The following is a 24,173-nucleotide window of genomic DNA, read 5'->3' on the forward strand; positions in this document are numbered from 1 at the left end:
TGATGATTGACACGTGGCAATTCTCCTGTTGTGTGTTGTGTACCAGATCAACCAGTCCCAGAGTAACCAGTTCAACATGCACGTGGAATACGAGTGGCAGCTGCGTCAGGATGATCTGGATGAGAGTGATGATGACCTGGATGACAAGGTCAGCAATATTATGGTCGTGTTCATTTGGTATCAAATGGAGAGAGAAAACGGAGTAAAACAGGGAGAAACTATTTGATAAATTGACACTTTTTCTCGTTATTAAATGTTTTAAAATGTTTTCACTTGCATGCCCTAATCAATACGACCCAGTCCTTCACAACTGTATGGTGTCTGCTGCGATCCTGATTCTGAGGCGTTAGTTAGTCAGAAAGATTATTTGTAGCAGTCTATTTCTACTGTCTGTTATGACTGCTGAGTTTTTAGAGAGCGAGACCGAGAGAGTACGTTTTTTGTTTGTTTGTTACTTACTTAGACAGGTCCAGTAAAGATGGGCCGCTCTTCTCGGCCCTTCAATCTGTACCAGACCCACACCAGCTCCTCCACCCTGGACCGAGGAGGAGGTGGACTCTTCAGTGTGGGTCGCAGGCTAGCACTGGCCCACAATCAGAAGCGGGAGGTGTACGCCAGTCCCAGCTCTCACACTCGCAGCCTTGACAGCCCCCTGCATGCTCCACTCTCCTCGCCTGCCCCGTCTCTCCCTTCTAGAGTCAAAGGTGAGTCCCACGCCGTCTTCTCTTCTTCAACCCAGACTGTAGTTTTCTAGGATTTAGAACCGGATTATATCTATCCCATATTAATCATTATGTATGCATGTATCTTTGATGAGATAAATGCATTAATAGAGCTGGGATGGCTTTCAACGAACTCTGACTGCTTTCCCAGTGGATTCTACCTGTGTGCATTTTACCAGGGAGGGTGAGAACCGTGTTTACTCAACCTTTACCAGGGTGGGTCAGAACTGTGTTTTATCAACCTTTAAGTACAGTTGAAGTCAGAAGTTTACATACACCTTAGCCAAATAGTTTTAAACACAGTTTTTCACAATTCCTGACATTTCATCCTAGTAAAAGTTCCCTGTCTTAGGTCAGTTAGGATCACCACTTTACTTTAAGAATGTGAATTGTCAGAATAATAGTAGAGAATTATTATTATTATTATTTCATCACATTCCCAGTGGGTTTACATACACTCATTTAGTATTTGGTAACATGCTGCTTCGGGCAGCCTTTCACAAGCATCCCACAATAGGTTGTGTGAATTTTGGCCCATTTCTCATGACAGAGCTGGTGTAACTGAGTCAGGTTTGTTGGCCTCCTTGCTCGCGTACGCTTTTTCCCACAAGGATTGAGGTCAGGGCTTTGTGATGGCCACTCCAATACCTTGACTTTGTTGTCCTTAAGCCATTTTGCCACAACTTTGGAAGTATGCTTGGGGCTATTTGGAAGACCCATTTGCGACCAAGCTTTAACTGATGTCTTGAGATGTTGCTTCAATATATCCACATAATTTTCCTGCCTCATGATGCCATTTATTTTGTAAGGTGCACCAGTCCCTCCTGCAGCAAAGCACCCCCACAGCATGATGCTGCCACCCCCACAACATGATGCTGCCACCCCCATGCTTCATGTTTGGGATGGTGTTCTTCGGCTTGCAAGCCTCCCCTTTTTTCCTCCAAACATAACGATGGTCATTATGGCCAAACAGTTCTATTTTGGTTTTATCAGACCTTAGGACATTCTCCAAAAAGTACGATCTTTGTTGCAAACCGTAGTCTGGCTTTTTTGTGGAGGTTTTGGAGCAGTGGCTTCTTCCTTGCTGAATGGCCTTTCAGGTTATGTCGATATAGGACTCCTTTTACTGTGGATATAGATAGTTTTGTACCTGTTTCCTCCAGCATCTTCACATGGTCCTTTGCTGCTGTTCTGGGATTGATTTGCACTTTTCGCACCAAAGTACGTTCATCTCTAGGAGACAGAACGTGTCCCCTTCCTGAGCGGTAGGACGGCTGCGTTGTCCCATGGTGTTTATACTTGCGTACTATTGTTTGTACAGATGAACGTGGTACCTTCAGGTGTTTGGAAGTTGCTCCCAAGGATGAACCAGACTTGTGTAGGTCTCCAATTGTTTTCTGAGGTCTTGGCGGATTTCTTTTGATTTTCCCATGATGTCAAGCAAAGAGGCACAGAGTTTGAAGGTAGGCCTTGAAATACATCCACAGGTACACCTCCAATTGACTCAAATTGACATAATTTTCTGGAATTTTCCAAGCTGTTTAAAGGCACAGTGAACAGTGTATGTAAACTTTTGACCCACTGGAATTGTGATACAGTGAATTATAAGTGAAATATTCTATCTGTAATCAATTGTTGGAAAAATGACTTGTCATGCACAAAGTAGATGTCCTAACCGATTTGCCAAAACTATAGTTAACAAGAAATTTGTGGAGTGGTTGAAAAACGAGTTTTAATGACCTAAGGGTCATTAACCTAAGTGTATGTAAACTTCCGACTTCAACTGCATCTGCTATGGATTCTGCATAACAATTAGCTTTACTTCTGGGACTGCTTTTTCTGTCCCAAAATCCCACTAAACAGACAAGTTTTGAGGCTTAGCTTACTGACTCTAGCTTACTTTTACTCCCCGATCGGAGGAAGGGACGAGTGTTTCATATGCTTTAGGAGTTGCATTAACTATGCTCTGGTTCGGGAAATGTGGAGAGGCCCGAGTTGTCTTCTTGCAGTAGACTACATGGGGCTTGTAAAGATGCACTTGCGAAGATCTGTGTCTTGCGAAGATGCACAATGATTTGGAGATGCCTCCGCCACCCAACTTCTCATTCTCCACCCCGCTGACCCCTAGACGACCTTCCAACAGCCTAGTCCCCTCTCCATGGCTGAGTGGCCACCGCTATCGACAAATCCCTCCCCGCGAGGGATTGGAAGGCCTAGTGCGAGGCAGCGGCCCATAGAGAATGGGGTTTGCGGACCCTGGGAATTCCAGTCAAATTGACAAACAGTTTTGCACCCCTGTCTTCGAAGGTCCCGGCGCAGTCATACGCGATGCTGGCTCCACCCATGGGGATGATATCCCCCTGAAGCACCTCAGCAAAGCATTATATTGTTCAGCGAGTGCTGCAAAATAAGCAAATTATTTCGCTTGCACCTGTACACACAGCTGTCTATTTAAAGCTGTCTGTAAATATCTTTGTAAATTAAAAAAATATCTAACATCTTTAGAATCGAATTATCAGTAATTAAACTAGGCCTAGGATGTTTAATTGAAAAGTAGACTCAAACCCTATATGTTGGGTAGGAATGGCCTTCAGCAAGGCATTACGGCTTGTTTTGGCCAATCCCACACCACATCTTTCCATCGATTGGAGGAGTATTAAGCTAGTAGTGATTGGCACCAATATGTAAAGTCTAACTGTTAATAGGCTACTAGTTGCATTTTCTCGATATGAAAAGAAGACTGATTGTGACTGATCGGCACAGGGAGAAAAGTTTCCAGGCGACTGCACTGATTTACCAGTATGACGGAAGCCTGGAGGTTTAGACGATAAAAAGCTACACTGATGTCTCGTGCTTGCTGCCAAATGTGTGTCCACTTAATAGGCTATTTATATTGAGAAAGTGTGATAATAATCATTATTTTAGCGATCCACAGTAGACGTCCCTCCTTATGAAAAGGCCCCCCATACTGCTGACGTGAGCTTTTGAACAGTGCACTTGCATTTTAGATGCATTTATGGATGAGAACGTGAACTTGCCATTTCCTAAAACTTTTCAATGTAGGACATTCATATGAAAATGTGTGCAGTGCTTTGTTTTAAGCATCAATTTATCAAATCAGTTATTGTTTTCTTGCTCTAACTGCGAGCAGCACCAGGACTCTAATGTCTTGGAAAACACACGGATGTCATCGCACACAAGACCTGTAGGCTATTATCAGAGGACCTTGGAGTTTGTAAAAAAAAAAAAAAAGAAAGTTGGTTATTTTGTCTGGAATTGTTGCTCTCCCACAAATGTAAAGATTACTAACATGGCAGCACTGATTTCAATGAATAAATGGTGTTTGAAATAGGCACTGCAGTGGTGGCACAGCAGTCTAAGGCAATGCATCTCAGTGCAAGAGATGTCACAGTCCCTGGTTCGAATCCAGGCTGTATCACATTTGGCCGTGATTGGGAGTCCCATAGGGTGGCACACAATTGGCCAAGCATCGTCCAGGTTTGGCCGGGGTAGGCCGTCATTGTAAATAAGAATTTGTTCTTAACTGTCTTGCCTAGTTAAATAAATGTAAAACATAAATAACAGAACTCATAATTGTGCGTGTGACTTGGTGAGAGCCTAGTAATAAATAGATTGACATGCAGTCCCTTTATTCATAGGCTATTGTTACTTTGTGTTTCAACTTACCAATGTCAGCCTTTTACCAGATAATATTTTTTTATGAACTGTATAACTGATCACATTTCTGTAGGCTATAGATAGAGTATACCAAACATTAAGGACACCTGCTCTTTCCATGACAAGGACTGACAAGGTGAATCCAGGCGAAAGTTATGATACCTTATTGATGTCACTTGTTAAATCCACTTCAATCGGTGTAGATGAAGGGGAGGAGATGGGTTAAGCCTTGAGACAATTGAGAGACATTCAGAGGGTGAAAGTGCCTTAAAACAGGGTATGGCAATAGGTGCTAGGTGCACCAGTTTGTGTCAAGAACTGCAACGCTGCTGGGTTTTTCATGCTCAACAGTTTCCTGTGTGTATCACGAATGGTCAACCACCTAAAGGACATCCAGCGGCATATAAACGGCATATACAGTATGATTTAATGAAGAGCAGCAAACATGCACAACATTGTTTCACGTTCTTTAACCTTTTCACCTGTGTGTTTGAAATAGCTCTAATGTTCACCCCAGCATGAATATCTTTATGCGCATGATGTCAGAATACACTCACTGTTACAAAATGTGATTATTACCCAACAGGACAGTTAAACCCACACTGCCCTCAGAGGCACGCTGCCCGCTAATTATTTATAGGCTATGTTTCAACTATTTCTAACAAGTTTTTTATTTTCTAACAACAATTTGAATTTAGTTGTGTTCCACCTCGTAATTAATTCACATAGAAGTAGCCCATTTCACTATCGTGGACAATTTACATTTGAGGCATTACTGAGCCGGAAAAACTTCTCTCTTCATAACATCTCTCTTCCACAAAAGAGAAGAAAAAAAGTTTTCCTCCCTGGCACAATTTTCGACTGGCTATTCATTACTAATGATAACTTTGAACATGTGCGTTCCAATCAAAGTAAGTGCCTTATTACTTTGTCATTATAGTTAGGGGTTCCAAAGGCTGGGCCTAATATAGTGTATAAGAGGTCATACAAGAAGTTTTGTATATGTTGATGATGTAAAGAATATTTGCTGGTCTGTGGTCTCTAATGAGGAGCAACCAGATGCTGCACTTGACACATTTATGAAACTAGTTATTCCAGTTACTAATAAGCACGCACCCATTAAGATAATGACTGTAAAAACTGTTAAATCCCCTTGGATTGATGAGGAATTGAAAAATTGTATGGTTGAGAGGGATGAGGCAAAAGTTATGGCAATAAAGTCTGGCAGCCCAACTGATTGGCAAACATACTGCAAATGTAAGAACTAAAACTAAACTAAAAAAAAGAAACTACACTATGAAACAAAGATACAGTGGATTCTCCTTTAAAAGTTGTCATACTATGGCACACCCTGCGTGCTACTGCAGCATTCTGTGGCACGTCATTTAATTCTCAGCCATTTCTTCTGTTACTGCAAGTTATTGCTAGTTTGACCACCAGAGGGCATCTTTGAGAAGCATTTGATAGTATTCCATATTGGCATTACCAGAGAATTTAAAAACTTTTTTGTAATAACATAGTATATGGGATTGATTTTAAGAAATTTGGCTTAATTAATTTGATTAATATGATGGTGTTTCCATTCATAGCCGGTTTGTAAATTCTGACCTTTTCGCTCTCGGAGCGCACACTGGATGTTTGGGCCGAGGAGTAGGGTTGATTTGAGCGTTCTGGCCTTACAACGGCAGTCAAGCACCCAAGCTAATGTTGGCTAGCTACTTCCAGACAGAAATTAGCCTACCCTGACCATTTTAATCGCCATAGCAGAGCTGGTAAGACAGTTTTTGTGTTAACCAGAGCGTTGGTGACTGTAAATGTGCTGCTGGAAACAATTTAATTATGCTTTTTTTCTACGTTTACTGACACCGGCCATATTCAAAGGGTGTTGAGCACTCGTAAAGTAATTATTCTGTGCTCTGGTACACTCAGACGAGAGTGCTCTGAAATCCATGTAGATAGTAGGCTGGACACAATTTTTTACGTTATTTTCTGATAAAAACTAGTTAATTGCATCTGCCGTGGAGCCCAGTTTCATAATATGACCATATTTCCCAGCTGCTTGCCATCATTTTGAAGTCATCGCGGACAAACTAGCCTTTAGGGCATTTTTCACCCTGCCAGCGCCTATTATTTCGATTAGCACCGTGGCACCAACTTGCCTTCCGAACGTTCTATTCTCTGCTTATTGTTCAACGTCACAATGCCTGCTTTGCAATTGTTGGCAGTAAGACCTGCTCATGTTGTTTTATAGTTCAAATGCAAATAACAAAATGTAAACAACAAAAATAATATTGAAACTCTGGTCTTCCCATGGTTTCCTATTCCCCAATTAGGGGTGAGAAGAGGGACGGAAGCAAAACTATTACACGGGAACCATTTTAATCAGGAGAATATCCTCTTTGTAATTATGTAAGTCTGGGCAGCGAGCTCGTTTGTTATCAATCGTTAGTCCAGAAATAGTCCGTTTTTATTTTTTCCCTACTTTTTCATTACACAGACATAAGCACAGTTGACACCATCGAGGTGCGGATGTTTACTTTCCTCACAAGTTGTTTTTTTACAGTTTCGTCCAACAAACATATTGTATTGGTAAAATAGAAAGGGATACATTTTTTAATGGAATCCTAAGCATCACTCCAGTCAAAACAGGCTCTGCGAACATTCGATTCCATTAATTTTCTATGGACTCGCGCTAGTGTTCCAGTTTAGCCAACGTTCTGAAGCCGTTTTTCAGCCTTTGACTCGTTCTATTGTCCAGCCTATATATAGCCAGAGCGAATTTACGAAAGCACCCGAATGTCCTTTGAGAAAGCACAATGACTATACCATTTAGCTAAACTAAGAATGATGAGAATAATCAATTCAATAAACATTGGGTAGGTAGCCTATAGTTAATATACTGTCAAGTTTGATGTATAACTACTAGCGTTAGGTAACATACCGGTACATACTTCTGTAATGATATGCTATGTGGTTCGTAAGGACAGCGTAGCTAACAAATTGTCAGCCAACATAACGTGTAAGGTAACTTATTTGAAAGTCATTACATTGAGTTGCTAGCTACCCCTTGGTCATTAGGGCAAATCTGGTCTGTGATAGGAGTGGGGGTTTTCACACCGAGCTCGGCCATTAGACTATTCCTTTAGTAAAGGTTGAATAGTCTATTGTTCAGCTATTAGCCCTCCTCCCTAACTTGCAACAAATTGCTGTTCCAATCTCATTCCTTTCCCTCTTCCACACATCATCATTCTGCTCCTAAGTGGCTCGCTTGTGGGCATGCTGGTAGGATATGGCAGCATCTTCGGTTGTGCGTCAAGAATTTTGCATACAGCAGCAGGTTTTTATGAAGGTGTGGTTATTCACAGGCAAATTGTTATATGCTATGTAGGTATATTTGTGTCTCTTTGTCAAGAGCAAAACCTTTTTTATTTTCAATCAAAAATAATTGTTCTGAAAGCAACTTTTTTCCGACACAAAGGAAGTCAAAGCGGACGCCTACGAAGATGGCTTCTCAGGTAAGCAGCACTGGGCTGTATTGACGTATCCTAAAAATGGCATCTGCTGCTTTAGATTGAACGGTCATATCTGAGTTATTGTTTTTACATCTATAAAAAAATATCTGTTTTCACTTTCAGAGAGCGAGCTGACCAAGGGGTCGAAACTGTAGATATGGCCAGTTGTTCACTGTTTGAGGAACAGGCTGTGGAAGCTTTATTGCTAGCAAAAGTGTCCATAACCAGAGGTAATTAAACTGTTCTGTGTTCTTTTTCTCTATCTCTGCCTGTCTTGTACATGGAACCTGTCTCACATGCATTAATTAAAAAACCCTTAAGATGTCAGCTGCTAATTTTCAGATTTACACCACATAGTCCAGTGAAAATGGCTGTGTTTATCTGTTGCTGCCAAGTCATGTCTGTTTTTCAGCAAAAAGTACTCTGTAGCCACTTAGTGTGGACACCAGGTGAGACCACACACACACAATAAGTCTCTCGTCTTCACTTCATCCCACTTCCCCTTCTCCCTAAATCCTCTAGGTTATATCAGCTGTTTTGGTGAACCCCTCCCTCATCTGAACTGGCTGACACAGAGGGCACAGCATGATCATAGGTGAGATGACACTTGGTCGGGTCAACAGGAAGTATTATTAAATAGATTCTTTCCATTAATATACAGACAGAGATGTAGATGTCCCAGAGTTAATGATTCAAGGTCAGTTTTGCATTTCACCTCCTGATTTAAGATGACTGACCATGTTAGAATATTTTAAAAGAGGGCTTAATCATGCTCTCTCATCTGCAGGTATGTTTTGATGTGCGAGAGGAAGCCAGTCCTGTCATCGCCATTTCACCCGCTCTGACGATAACCTTCGGGCCAACTGGGGGCCCAAGGCTCCTTAGGAGACACATATTGAACTTGTATTTATAAAATTACAATTATCATAATTCTAATGCATTTCTGTACTTTTAACACCTGGATAATGAACTTCTTTCAATAAAGCGTTTCACATTCTCCACTTGTTGAAATTAAGTATCTCATTGAAATATTATCCTCTGTCCTCAGATTAATGCAGATGAATGGAGTTAGATTTGCATAGTTTTTTTTCTGTATATATGAATTACAAATCAATCATGCTTCTAGTCTGTTGCATAGTTACAATGTGTAATCATTGATGTCCCAGGAGCAGGAGTGGTGTAAACACTGTTGAAGTGTATAATTGTAATACATACATGTAGACACAGCATCATTCAAATAATGGAGTTTGATATGACTGAAAAAGAATGTCTCAGAGATTCATACCTGAACCGCACCTTTATTTTCCAAGGAAGAGTACATAATCAGTGAATATACTCAATGTACAGGCTACAATGTGGGAATCTCATGCGTGGTAATAACTATAGTACGTGTGTATTTTGGACTTGCTTCCTTGGCACAATAAAGTTATTATATTCTACTTTATCCATAGGCTTCATTAATGCCTTTCAGACTTGAATTTGATACAACAACTATGATAACTGAGGTTCATAGATAGGTTTTGAATGAATATTCATACCAAATGTTTTAGGGTGCCTCTAAGTCCCGCGGTGCAAGCTCACAACTTTTAAAGGAGGACGCTTTGGGTCACCTTAAATTACATTTTTTGGGAAAAAGCCAACTCGGCTCCTTCAATCATTGAATCAGATGGCTCATTCGTCACAAAGCCCACTGATATTGCGAACTACTTTTAATTACTTTTTCAATGGCAAGAAAAGCAAACTTAGGGATGACATGCCAGCAACAAACACTGTATATCAGACTGAATTGTACTTTTGAATTCCGTGAAGTCAGTGTGGAATAGGTGAAAAAATTGTCTATCAACAATGACAATCAACCAGGGTTTGACAATCTGGATGGATGATTACTGAGGATAATAGCAGATGATATTGCCACTCCTATTTGCCACATCTTCAATTTAAGGCTACTAGAGAGCATGTGCCCTCAGGCCTGGAGGGAAGCTAAAGTAATTCCGCTATCCAAGAATAGTAATGCCCCCTTTACTGGCTAAAATAGCCGACCAATCAGCCTGTTACCAAGCCTTTACACGGAACCCAAACTGGCTGCGCGTGTGCGCCATCGTGCATTTTTGTATTTTGTCCCCCCACACCAAACGTGATCACACCACGCAGGTTAACATATCAAAACGAACTCTGAACCAATTATATTAATTTGGGACCGGTCGAAAAGCATTATACATTTATGGCCATTTAGCTAGCTAGCTTGCACTTGCTAACTAGTTTGTTCTTTTTAGCTAGCTTGCTGTTACTAGCTAATTTGTCCTGGGATATAAACATTGAGTTGTTATTTTACCTGAAATGCATAAGGTCCTCTATTCCGACAATTAATCCACACATAAAATGGTCAACAAAATTGTTTCTAGTCCTCTCTCCTCTTTCCAGGCTTTTTCTTCTCTTGACTTAATATTGCGATTGGCAACTTTCATAAATTAGGTGCATTACCGCCACTGACCTCGTTCTTCTTTCAGTCGCCCATAACCAATGAGGATATGGCACATGGGTACCTGCTTCTATAATCCAATGAGGAGATGGGAGAGGCGGGACTTGCAGCGCGATATGCGACACAAATAGAACGGTCTTTGGCACTCATTGGCACAATAATTGAATAACAGATTTCTAAATGTATTTTGCGACGTGAGCGGTGTAGTCAGCCTGTGAGGTAAATCAGCCTTTAAATTTCTTGCGCCTTATGTGAGAAATGATCTACAATACACTTTAAAATTGGAAGAATCGGTGCCTCTAGGGCATTTCAGATGGTTGTTAGGGGACCTTTTTACTGAAGAATGTGTCTGTTTAATCAGCCTGTTAGTAAACTTCTGGAGTTTTTTTTGTTATCACAATGCTATTTCACAGTAAACAAATTGACAACATATTTTCAGCATGCTTATAGGGACAGACACTCAACAAGCACAGCACTTACACAAATGACTGATTGGCTGAGAGAAATTGATGATAAAACGATTGTGGGGGCTGTCTTGTTAGACTTCAGTGCAGCTTTTGACATTATCGATCATAGTCTGCTGCTGGAAAAACGTATGTGTTATGGATTTACACCCCCTGCTATATTGTGGATAAATAGTTACTTGTCTAACAGAACACAGTGTGTTCTTTTAATGGAAGCCTCTTCAACATAATACAGTTAGAATCAGCAATTCCCCAGGGTAGCTGCTTTGGCCCCTTACTTTTTAAAATTTGCACTAACGACATGCCACTGACTTTGAATAAAGCCAGAGTGTGTATGTATGCGGATGAGTCAACACTATACACGTCAGCTACTACAGCGACTGAAATGACTGCAACACTCAACAAGGTTTCAGAGTGGGTGGCAAGGAAAAAGTTAAACCTAAACATTTCTTAAGCATTGTATTTGGAACAAAACACTCACTAGACCCTAAACCTCAACTAAATCTTGTAATAAATAATGTGTAAAGTGAGCAAGTTGAGATGACTAAACTGTCATGGTCAAAACATATTGATGCAGTAGTAGCTAAAATGGGGAGAAGTCTGTCTATAATAAAGCGATGCTCTGCCTTCTTAACAACACTATCAACAAGGCAGGTCCTACAGGCCCTAGTTATAATAAGGACTTAGGAAAATTGCAATTGGCTCAGAACAGGGCAGCATGGCTGGCCTCTGAATGTACACAGAGAGCTAATATTAACATGTCAATCTCTCCTGGCTGAAAGTGGAGGAGAGAGTGACTTCATCGCTAGTTTGTTTTATGAGAGGTATTGATATGTTGAATGCTGTCTGTCTGAACTACTAGCACACAGCTCGGACACCCATGCATACCCCACAATACATGACACAAGAGGTATCTTCAAAGGAGTGGCTCAAGAAGAAGCACATTAAGGCCCCGGAGTGGCCTAGCCAGTCTCCAGACCTTAATCCTATAGAAAATCTGTGGAGGGAGCTGAAGGTTCGAGTTGCTAAACGTCAGCCTCAACCTTAATGACTTGGAGAAGATCTGCAAAGAGGAGTGGGACAAAATCCCTCCTGAGATGTGTGCAAACCTGGTGGCCAACTACAAGAAACATCTGACCTCTGTGATTGCCAACAAGGGTTTTGCCACTAAGTACTAAGTCATGTTTTGCAGAGGGGTCAAATACTTATTTCCCTCATTAAAATGCAAATCAATTTATAACATTTTTTACATGCGTTTTCCTGGATTTCTTTGTTATTCTGTCTCTCACTGTTCAAATAAACCTACCATTAAAATTATAGACTGATCATTTCTTTGTCAGTGGGCAAACGTACAAAATCAGCAGGAGATCAAATACATTTTTTCCCTCACTGTACACATGGATTTAGTACTGTAGATATGTGGTAGTGGTGGAGTAGGGTCGTGACGGCACACAGTGTGTTGTGAATGTATTGTAATTAAAATTGTATAAATTGCCTTAATTTTGCTGGACCCCAGGAAGAGTAGCTGCTGCTTTGGCAGCAGCTAATGGGGATCCATAATAAATACAAATACAAAAAAATACAAATAGTTTCTACTGTAGCACACTGTATGTCTGGAGCATATATGAAGAAAAGAGGACGCAGACCGGGCTGCCTTCTGAGAATCCGTAGTCGAGCAAGTAAACTCGTACTGCCTTGCGTTATACTTGCTTACATGCAATCATTGGAAAATAAAATTGATGACCTACGATTATGATTATCCTACCAATGGGACATTAAGAACTGTAATATCTTATGTTGTGGCTGAATGACGACACGGATAATATAGAGTTGGCAGGATTTCCCATGCTCCTGCAGAACAGAGATGCTACGTCTGGGAAGACGAGGGGTGGGGGTGTGTGTCTTTTTGTCAATAACAGCTGATGCGCGATGTCTAATATTAAAGAGGTCTCAAGGTATTGCTCGCCTGAGGTAGAGTACATTATGATAAGCTGTAGACCACATATCTACCAAAATAATTCCCATCTATATTATTCATAGCTGTCTATTTACCACCATAGACTGATGCTGGCACTAAGACCGCACTCAACTAACTCTATAAGGTCATAAGTAAACAAGAAAATGCTCATCCAGAAGTGGCGCTCCTAGAGGCCAGGGACTTTAATGCAGGAACTTAAATCAGTTTTACAACATTTTTACCAGCATGTCACATGGGCAACTTAAGAAAAGAAAACTCTAGACCACCTTTAGTCCACACACAGAGATGCATACAAAGCTCTCCCCTGCCCTCCATTTGGCAAATCTGACCATAATTAGACCCCAACAGATGCACAGATGACGCAATCTCAATCGGACTCCACATTGCCCTTTCCCACCTGGACAAAAGGAACACCTATGTGAGAATGCTGTTCATTGACTACAGCTCAGCGTTCAACACCATAGTGCCCACAAAGCTCATCACTAAACTAAACACCTTCTGCTACTGGATCCTAGACTTCCTGACGGTCTGCCACCAGGTAGTAAGGGTAGGCAACAGCCTGTCTGCCACGCTGATCCTCAACACTGTAGCCCCTCAGGGGTGTGTACTTAGTCCCCTCCTGTACCCCCTGTTCACCCAAGACTGCGTGGCCAAACACAAGTCCAACACCATTATTAAGTATGCTGACGACACAACCGTTGATCATCGACAACAATGAGACAGCCTATAGGGAGGAGGTTAGAGAACTGGCAGTGTGGTGCCAGGACAACAACCTCTCGCTCAATGTGAGGAAGACAAAGGAGCTGATCGTGGACTACAGGAAAAGGTTGGTCTAACAGGCCCCCATTTACATCAACGGGGCTATAGTGGAGCGGGTTGAGCGCTTCCTCTGCCCGTAAGATGCTAAAGAGGGTAGTGTATAAGGCCCAGTACATCACTGGGGCCAAGCTTCCTGTCATCAAAGACCTATATAATAGGCGGTGTCAGAGGAAAGCCCAGAAAATTGTCAGAGACTCCAGTCACCCAAGTCATAGACTGTTTTCTCTGCTACCGCACGGCAAGCGGTACCGGAGCGTCATGTCTAGGACTAAAAGGCTCCTTAACAGCTTCTACGCCCAAGCCAGAAGACTGCTGAACATTTAGTCAAATGGGCACCGGACTATTGCATTGACCCCACACCCCCACCCCTCCATGTGTTTAATACACTGCTGCTACTCGCTGTTTATTATCTATGCATAGTCACTTCACCCCTACCTACATGTACAAATTACCTCAACTAATCTGTACCCCTGCACACTGACTCGGTACCGGTACCCCCTGTATATAGTCTCGTTATTGTTATGTTATTGTGTTACTTTTTATTATTTATTTTCATATTTTATTTACTTGTTTTATTATTTTTTTATTATTATAATTATATATTTTTTTGCTTTAATTTGTTTGGTAAATATTTTATTAGCATTTCTTGAACTGCACTGTTGGGCTTGTAAGTAAGCATTTCACGGTAAGGTCTACACTTGTTGTATTCGGGGGGCATGTGATAAATAAAGTTTGATTGGATTTATTCAGAAAGTATTCAGACCCCTTGACATTTTCCATATTTTATGTTACAGCCTTATTCTAAAATGTATTAACATGTTTTTTACTCATCAATCTACACAGTGATTACAGCCCCATAATGACAATGGGAAAATAGGTTTTTAGACATTTTTGCAAAATAAAAAACATAACATTTCACATTTACATAAGTATTCAGACCCCTTACTCAGTACTTTACTCAAGCACCTTTGGCGGTGATTAAAGCCTTGAGTCTTCTTGGGTATGATGCTACAAGCTTGGCACGACAGTATTTGGGGAGATTCTCCCATTCTTCTCTGCAGATCCTCTCAAGCTCTGTCAGGTTTGATGAGGAGCGTCGCTGCACAGCTATTTTCAGGTCTTTCCAGAGATGTTCGAGTGGCTATGGTTGGGCACTCAAGGACATTCAGAGACTTGTCACAAAGCCACTCTTGTGTGGTCTTGACTGTGTGCTTAGGGTCATTGTCCTGTTGGAAGGTGAACCTTCGCCACATTCTGAGGTCCTGAGCACTCTGGAGCAGGTTTTCATCAAGGATCTCTCTGTACTTTGCTCCATTCATCTTTCCCTCGATCCTGACTAGTCTCACAGTCTCTACCTCTGAGAAACATCCCCACAGCATGAAGCTGCCACCACCATCCTTCACTGTAGTGATGGTATTGGGCACGTAATGAGCGGTGCCTGGTTTCTTCCAGACGGGATACTTGGCATTCAGGCCATAGAGTGCAATCTTCATTTCATCAGACCAGAGAATCTTGTTTCTCATGGTCTGAGAGTCCTTTAGGTGCCTTTTGGCAAACTCCAAGCGGGCTGTCATGTGCCTTTTATGGAGGAGTGGCTTCTGTCTCGCCATTCTACCATAAATGCCTGATTGGAGGAGTGCTGTAGAGATGATTGTCCTTCTAAAAAGTTCTCCCGTCTCCACAGAGGAACTCTGGAGCTCTGTCAGAGTGATCATCTGGCCACCATCTCCCCCAATTGCTCAGTTTGGCCGGGCGTCCAGCTCTATGAAGAGTCTTGGTGTTTCCAAACTTCTTCCATTTAAGAATGTTGGAGGCCACTGTGTTCTTGGAGACCTTGAATGCTGCAGAAATGTTTTGGTACCCCTCCCCAGATCTGTGCCTTGACATAATCCTGTCTCTGAGCTCTACGGACGATTCCTTCAACCTCATGGCTTGGTTTTTGCTCTGATATGCACTGCCAACTGTGGGACCTTATACATACAGGTGTGTGCCTTTCCTAATCAAATGTATCATGTCATTAGTAAAGATTGAAAAAGGTAAGGGGCCTAGACAGCTACCCTGGTGAATTCCTGCTTACCTGTTTTTTATGTTGGTGAATCTTCCATTAAAGAACACACTGTGTTCTGTTAGACTGGTAACTCTTTATCCACAATATAACAGGGCATTTTTCCAGCAGCCGACTACTATCGATAATGTCCAATGCTGCACTGAAGTAAAGAAAAAACAGCCCCCACAATCAGATTCTCTCAGCCAATCACCATTCATTTGTGTAGGTGCTGTGCTTGTTGAATGTCCTTTCCTATAATCATGCTGAAAGTTTCGTCAAATTGTTTACTGTAAAATAGCATTGTATCTGGTCTAACACAATTTTTTACTAAACTTTACAAAGGGTTAGTAACAGGCTGATTAGTTGGCTATTTGAGCCAGTAAAGAGGGCTTCCCTCCAGTCCCGAGGGCAAACACATTCTAGTAGGCTTAAATGAAAGATATGGCAAATAGGAGTGGCAGTATTGTCCGTTATTATCCTCAGTAATTTTCCATCCAATTTCTCAGACCCTGGTGTCTTGTCATTGTTGATAGACATTCTTTTTTCACCTCTTCCACATTCACTTTACGGAATTCAAAGTTACAATGCTTTTCTTTCATACTTTGGTCAGATATACTTGGTTGTGCAGTGTCAAGGGTTGTTGCTGGCATGTCATGCCTAAGTTTACTAATCTTGACAATGAAAAAATCATGAAAGTGGTTGGCGATGTCAGTTGGTTTTGTGACGAATATGCCATCTGATTCAATGAATGATGTAGCTGAGTTGGCTTTTTTCCCCAAAATTTCATTGAAGCTGCTCCAAAGCTTTTTACTATCAGTCTTTGTCATTTATTTTTTCTTTCATAGTGTAGTTGCTTCATTTTATTCAGTTTAGTCACATGATTTCTCAATTTCCAGTACGTTTACCAATTGGTTGTTCAGTTCAGCCAGACTTATTTGCCATTCCTTTTGCATCAAATAAAATAAAATTGTATTTGTCTCATGCGCCGAATACAGTGGAATGCTTATTTACAAGACCTTAACCAACAATGCAGTTTTAAGTTTTTAAAAAATAATTCAAGACTAGCAGTAAAATAACAGTAGGCTATATACAGGCAGTACTGGTATGGAGTCATTGTCCGGGGGCACAGGTTAGTCAAGGTAATTGAGGTAATACATTTGAAGTCGCAGGTTTACATACACCTTAGCCAAATACATTGAAACTCAGTTTTGAACAATTCCTGACATTTAATCCTACTAAACATTCACTGTCTTAGGTCAAATAGGATCACCACTTTTTAAGAATGTGAAACGTCAGAATAATAGTAGAGAGAATGATTTATTTCAGCTTTATTTCTTTCATCACATTCCCAGTGGGTCAGAAGTTTACATACACTCAATTAGTATTTGGTAATGGTAGCATTGCCTTTAAATTAACATGGGCCAAACGTTTCAGGAAGCCTTCCACAACCTTCTCACAATAAGTTGGGTGAATTTTGGCCCATTCCTCCAGACAGTGCTGGTGTAACTGAGTCAGGTTTGTAGGCCTCTTTGTTTGCACACACTTTTTCAGTTCTGCCCTCAAATGTTCTATAGGACTGAGGTCAAGCCTTTGTGATGGCCACTCCAATACCTTGACTTTGTTGTCCTTAACCTCTTGAAGCTAGGGGGCACTATTTTTATTTTTGGAAAAATAACATTCCCAAAGTAAACGGCCTATTTCTCAGGACCAGATGATAGAATATGCATATAATTGACAGCTAGAAAACACTAAAGTTTCTAAAACTGTAAAAATATTGTCTCTGAGTATAGTAGAACTGATATTGCAGGCGAAAGCCTGAGAAAAATCCAATCAGGAATTGACTCTTATTTTGAAAGCTCTGTGTTCCTATGCATTCCTTTTTGACCATTGAAAGAGATATCAACCCGATTCCTTTTTCTATGGCTTCCCTAAGGTGTCTACAGCCTTTAGACATAGTTTCAGGCCTTTATTTTGAATAATGAGTGTGAACGACCACAAGTAAGTGGTCAGGTGGGGGCTCTCAGAGTGATTCTTGCAATAAAGAGAGAGGCAGCCATTGTTCCTCCCGGTCCTAGTGAAAAGCCAACTGTCCCGGTTGATATATTATCGAATAGATATTTGAAGAACACCTTGAGGATTGATTATCCAAAACGTTTGCCATGTTTCTGTCGACATTATGGATATAATTTGGAATTTTTGTTTGCGTTGTCGTGACCGCTATTTCCGGTGGATTCCTGGGCATAACGCACCAAACTAACGGAGGTATTTGGATATAAAAAATATCTTAATGGAACAAAAGGAACATTTGCTGCCTAAACTGGGAGTCTCGTGAGTGAAAACATCCGAAGATTATCAAAGGTAAACGGTTAATTTGATTGCTTTTCTGATTTTCGTGACCAAGCTTCCTGATGCTAAGTGGAAATAATGCTATGCTAGGCTATCGATAAACTTACATAAACGCTTATATTGCTTTCGCTGTAAAGCATAATTTCAAAATCTGAGTCGACAGGGTGATTAACAAAAGGCTAAGCTGTGTTTCAAAATATTTCACTTGTGATTTTATGAATATTTTCTAGTAATATTTTTTGACTGTTGCGCTATGCTATTCAGCGGTTGCTTATGACAATTCTACTAGGGCCGGGAGGGGTTGTTCTAAGAGGTTAAGCCATTTTGCCATAACTTTGGAAGTATGCTTTGGGTCATTGTCCATTTGGAAGACCCATTTGCGACCAAGCTTTAACTTCTTTAAGACTGGATGTCTTGAGATGTTGCTTCAAAATATCCACATTATTTCCCTGCCTCATGATGCCATTTATTTTGTGAAGTGCACCAGTCCCTCCTGCAGCAAAGCACCCCCACAACATAATGCTGCCACCCCTGTACTTCACGGTTGGGATGGTGTTCTTCAGCTTGCAAGCCTTCTCCTTTTTCCTCCAAACATAATGATGGTCATTATGGCCAAACAGTTATATTTTTGTTTTATCAGACCAGAGGACATTTCTCCAAAAAGTACGACCTTTGTCCCCATCTGCAGTTGCAAACCGTAGTCAGGCTTTTTTATGGCGGTTTTGGAGCAGTGGCTTCTTCCTTGCTGAGCGGCCTTTCAGGTTATGTCGATATACCTCTCGTTTTTAGCTCTCGCTGTTAAGAAGCCTTTTGGACCTAGACTTTGAGTTCTGGTACTACTTGCCCTGCGGTAGCAGAGAGAACAGTCTATGAATTGGGTGGCTGAAGTCTTGGACAATTTCTAGGGCCTTCCCCTGACACTGCCTGGTATAGAGGACCTGGATGGCAGTAAACTTGGCCCCTGTGATGTACTGGGCCATACGCACTACCCTCTGTAGTGCCTTGCGGTCGGAGGCCTAGCAGTTGCTATACCAGGCAGTGATGCAACAAGTCAGGATGCTCTCAATGGTGCAGCTGTATAACTTTTTGAGGATCTGAGGATCCATGCCAAATCATTTCAGTCTCCTGAGAGTGAATAGGCTTTGGTCGTGCCCTCTTCACGACTGTCTTGGTGTGTTTGGACCATGATAGTTGGTTGATGATGTGGACACCAAGGAACTTGAAGCTCTCAACCTGCTCAACTACTGCCTCATCGATGAGAATGGGGGCGTGCTCGGTCCTCCTTTTCCTGTAGTCCACAATCATCTCCTTTGTCTTGATCACGCTGAGGGAGAGGTTGTTTTCCTGGCACCACACGACGCAAACTTAATAATGTTGTTGAAGTCATGCCTGGCCATGCAGTCATGAGTGAACAGGGAGTAAAGGAGGGGACTGAGCATGCACCCCTGAGGGGCCCCTGTGTGGATGATCAGTGTGGCTGTGTTGTTACCTGGGGGTGACCCATCTGGAAGTCCAGTATCACGTTTCAGAGGGAGATGTTTAGTCCCAGGGTCCTTAGCTTAGTCATGAGCTTTGAGGGCACTATGGTGCTGAACACTGAGCTGTTGTCAACCAATAACATCCTCACATAGGTGTTCCTTTCATCCAGGTGGGAAAGGGCAGTGTGGAGTGCAATAGAGAGTGGATCTGTTGGGGTGGTATGCAAATTGCAGTGGGTCTAGGGTTTCTGGGATAATGGTGTTGATGTGAGTCATGAACAGCCTTTCGAAGCACTTCATGGCTACAGACGTGAGTGCTACGGATCGGTAGTCATTTAGGCAGATTATCTTGGTGTTCTTGTGCACAGGGACTATGGTGGTCTGCTTGAAATATGTGGGTATTACAGACTCAGTCAGACTCAGTTGATAATGTCAGTGAAGACACTTGCCAGTTGGTCAGCGCATGCTCACAGTACATGTCCTGGTAATCCGTCTGGGCCTGTGGCCTTGTGAATGTTGATCTGTTTAAAGAACTTACTCACATCGGCTACGGAGAGCGTGATCACACAGTCGTCCGGAACTGCTGAGGCTCTCATATGGATGCTTCACTGTTGCTTGCCTTGAAGTGAGCATAGAAGTAATTTAGCTCGTCTGGTAGGCTCGTGTCACTGGGCAGCTCGCGGCTGTTTTTCCATTTGTAGTCTGTAATAATTTGCAAACCCTGCCACATCTGACGAACGTCAGCGCCAGTGTAGTACGATTGATGTACAAAACATTTTTTCAATTCCTCATCAATCCACGGGGCATTAACAGTTTTTACAGTACTTTTCTTTTATGGATGCATTCTTTTTCGCAACTGAGATAAGTAATTTCATAAATGTGTCAGTGCAGTGTCTGGGGTCTCTTCATTACACACCACAGACCAAAAACATAGGAATCACTTCTTGTATGACCTCTTATACACGATATTAGGCCCAGCCTTTGGTACTTTGGTTTTCCTAGATATGGCTACTATATTGTGATCACTACAAATGGTAGATCTGGATACTGCTTTCAAGCACAGTTCTGCAGCATTAGTAAAGATGTGATCAGTATATGTTGATGATTTAATTCCTGTGCTATTTGTAATTACCCTGGTAGGTTGACTTGTAACCTGAACCAGGTTGTAGGCACTGGTTAGTTTGAACATTTTTCTTGAGTGGGTAGCTTGATGAAAGCCAGTCAATATTTAAATCACCCAGAAAATATTATTCTGTTGATATCACATACTTTATCAAGCATTTCACACGTTATCCAGATACTGACTGTTAGCACGTGGTGGTCTATAGCAGCTTCCCACAAGAATGGGCTTTAGGTGAGGCAGATGAACCTGTAGCCATATTACTTCAACAGTATTTCACATGAGATCCTCTGTAAGCTTTACAGGAATGTGATTCTGAATATAAACAGCAACACCACCACTGGCATTTGTCACGCCCTGGTCGAAGTATTTTGTGTTTATCTTCATTTATTTGGTCAGGCCAGGGTGTGGCATGGGTTTTTGTATGTGGTGTGTTGGTATTGGGATTGTAGCTTAGGGGTGTTCTAGTTAAGTCTATGGCTGTCTGAAGTGGTTCTCAATCAGAGGCAGGTGTTTTTCGTTGTCTCTGATTGGGAACCATATTTAGGCAGCCATATTCTTTGAGTGTTTGGTGGGTGATTGTCCTTAGTATCCTGATGTCTGTGTTCTGTGTTTATGTGCACGAGTATTAGGCTGTTTCGGTTTTCGTTACGTTCATTGTTTTGTAGTGTTTGTATTTAGATTCGTGTTGCTTCAGTTTAATAAACATGGATCGCAATCTACACGCCGCATTTTGGTCCGACTCTCCTTCACCCGTAGAAAGCCGTTACAGCATTTCTGTATTTTCTCTAAATGTTATAACCTTGTATTTCTACCACTGTATCATCAAATGTATTATCTAAGTGAGTTTCAGAGTCAGAATATGAACGTCATCTGTTACTAGCAAGTTTTTCATTTCATGATGCCACTCCATAAATTATCTTGACAACGCCCCATTTCAAGACTACCTCGTTTAGTTAAGATTCTTGAAAATTTGGTTAATGTACAACTTTGGTCCTTTTTATCTGATAATTGTATTTTTAATGTAAACCAGGGTTTAGGCCTGGGCATAGTACTACCACAGCAACCACGATAGTTTTAAATGATCTTGTCAATGCCTTGGATGCTAAAAAGAGCTGTGCTTGTATATTGACCTGTCAAAGGTGTTCGACACAGTTGATCATTCTGTTTAACTGAATAAGTTACCAAGAATAGGCCTGGGATATACAACCTGTTTATGGTTTCAGAATTATCTTAGCGACAGATCTCAGGCCATCTTGACAGAAGGGGTTAAATCTTAATTTCTTGAGATTCACAAAGGTGTTCCTCAAGGGTTTGATTTTGGGTCCATTATTGTTCACCTTTGTATATTAATGACATAGGAAGCCGTGTTAATACTTGTAACATTCATCTCTATGCAGATGACACAGTGTTGTATTCCTGTGCCATCTCAGTGCAGCATGCCATTTGTGAACTTCAGCATGACTTAAGTACAAGTGTTCAATACAAGTAAAACCAAGCTCATGCTGTTCTCTAGGTCACGAAATGTTGACCCTGAGGACCTACATATTTGCACTACAAATGGAGCCCAGATTGAGCTGGTTTCTCAATATATGTACCTGGGTGTCTGGATTGATGACAAGTTGTCCTTCGTAACGCATATAGAAAATCTGACTAAGAAGCTAAGATCCAAGATAGTTTTTTTATATAAAAATAAATCATGCCTCAGTATTGAAAATAGGAGAAAGATTGTTCAAACAACGCTTCTCCCTGTATTGGATTTTGTTGATATTGTTTACATGCATGCGGCACAACCTCTGTTTTAAAATCCTTAGCTGCAGTCTACCATTCCGCAATACGTTTTATCACAGGCAACAATTTTAGGACTCATTGTAATCTGTATACAAATGTGGGATGGACCTCTACGTAAGAAGAAAGCTGCATTCTCTTTTATTTATTTACAAAGCAATCTTACAGAAACTCCCTCATTAAGTTAAGATCATAAGTTACCAAACCTGTTCTCAGGAATGGATAACACTAGAGATCCCTTCAGTCTCCACAGTTGATTTGCCCCTAATCACTGCAGTTAGATGTGCTGGTGCCACTCAGGCAGTTTAAATTATTGTTTGAGGACCTCTATATAGTTGAATGCGATTGCTTTTATTAAATATGTTTATTTTGGTTTATTGTGTGCTGAATGTTATTGTTTTATATACATGTATGTTATATTATTTCCATTTTAATGTAATGTATACAGGGCTCTCTGTAAAATTAGATTTTTAAACTCAATGTGACTCCCAGTTTAAAGGTATAAAAATAAAAACGATAACACTATCTTTACTACTCCCACCATGATCAATTTGTATTTGGCACATACACATGTTTAGCAGATGTTATTTTGGGTGTAGCAAAATGATTGTGTTTCTAGCTCCAACAGTGCAGTAATATCTAACAATTCACAACAATACACACAACCTAAATGTAAAATACGGGAATTAAGGAATATATATATATATATATATATATATATATATATATATATTAGGATGAGCAATGTCGGAGTGGCATAGACTAAATACAGTAGAATAGAATAAAGTAGATACATATGCGATGAGTAAAGCACAAATATGTAAACATTATTAAAGTGACAAGTGTTCCATTATTAAAGTGGGCAGTGATTTCAAGCCTATTTATATGGGGCAGCAGCCTCTAAGGTGCAGGGTTACGTTACCGGGTGGAAGCAGCTTAGTGATGGCTCATAGGACACTCATAGGACTTCATGTTACACAATACATGTATGTTTTGTTCATATTAATATCCAAAAATCTTATTTTACATTGGCGTGTTACGTTCAGTAGTTCCAAAACATGCAGTGATATAGCAGAGAGCCACATGAATTCAAAGAAATACTCATTATAAATGTAGATGAAAATACAATTGTTAGACATGGAAATATAGATACACTTCTCCTTAATGCAACCGCTGTGTCAGATTTCAAAAAAACTTAACGGAAAAAGCATAATCTGAGAACGGCGCTCAGAGCCCAAATCAGCCAGAGAAATATCTGCAATGTTGGGTAGTCAATTAGTCATAAATAGCATTATAAATATTCACTAATCTTTGATGATCTTCATCAGAATGCACTCCCAGGAATCGCAGTTCCACAATAAATGCTTGTTTTGTTCGATAATGTCCATATTTTATGTCCATTTATGTCCAGTAGCTTCTTTTGTTAGGGCATTTGGTATACAAATCCAAATGCGCGATCTGGTCGATTCGGACGAAACGCTCAAAAAGTTATATTACAGGTCGAAGAAACTTGGCAAACTAAGTATAGAATCAATCTTTAGGATGTTTTTATCATCAAAGTTCAATGATGTTCCAACCGGAGAATTCCATTGTCTGTAGAAAAGCAATGGAACAAGAGCTACCTCTCAAGTGAAAGCGTGTGACTGAGAACAAGGCCGTTGGCAGGCAGACCACTGACTCAAAGAGCTCTCATCCGGTCCCACATCACAGTAGAAGCCGGAAACAATGTTCTAAAGACGGTT

The 24,173-nt window shown here is 41.0% G+C and overlaps 1 protein-coding gene across 4 annotated transcripts in view; it reads left to right on the plus strand.

The window, feature by feature from the left end:
* The window catches only part of unm_sa1614 (un-named sa1614), a 111,139-nt gene that overhangs the window by 54,308 nt on the left and 32,658 nt on the right, over positions 1–24,173 (plus strand). For 2 of the 4 annotated variants that reach the window (XM_021609084.3, XM_021609086.3), the window contains exons 21-22: positions 47–148; positions 464–704. In XM_021609084.3, the coding sequence (XP_021464759.1) occupies positions 47–148; positions 464–704 (343 nt within the window). Of the gene's footprint in view, positions 1–46; positions 149–463; positions 705–7,878; positions 7,916–8,035; positions 8,143–8,434; positions 8,508–8,699; positions 8,910–24,173 lie in introns of those variants that run through there. The other 2 variants (XM_021609087.3, XR_005052569.2) reach the window with 2 other exon arrangements.

This window comes from Oncorhynchus mykiss, chromosome 7, assembly GCF_057628025.1.
Source record: "Oncorhynchus mykiss isolate SJ-2025 chromosome 7, ASM5762802v1, whole genome shotgun sequence".
NCBI lineage: Eukaryota > Metazoa > Chordata > Actinopteri > Salmoniformes > Salmonidae > Oncorhynchus > Oncorhynchus mykiss.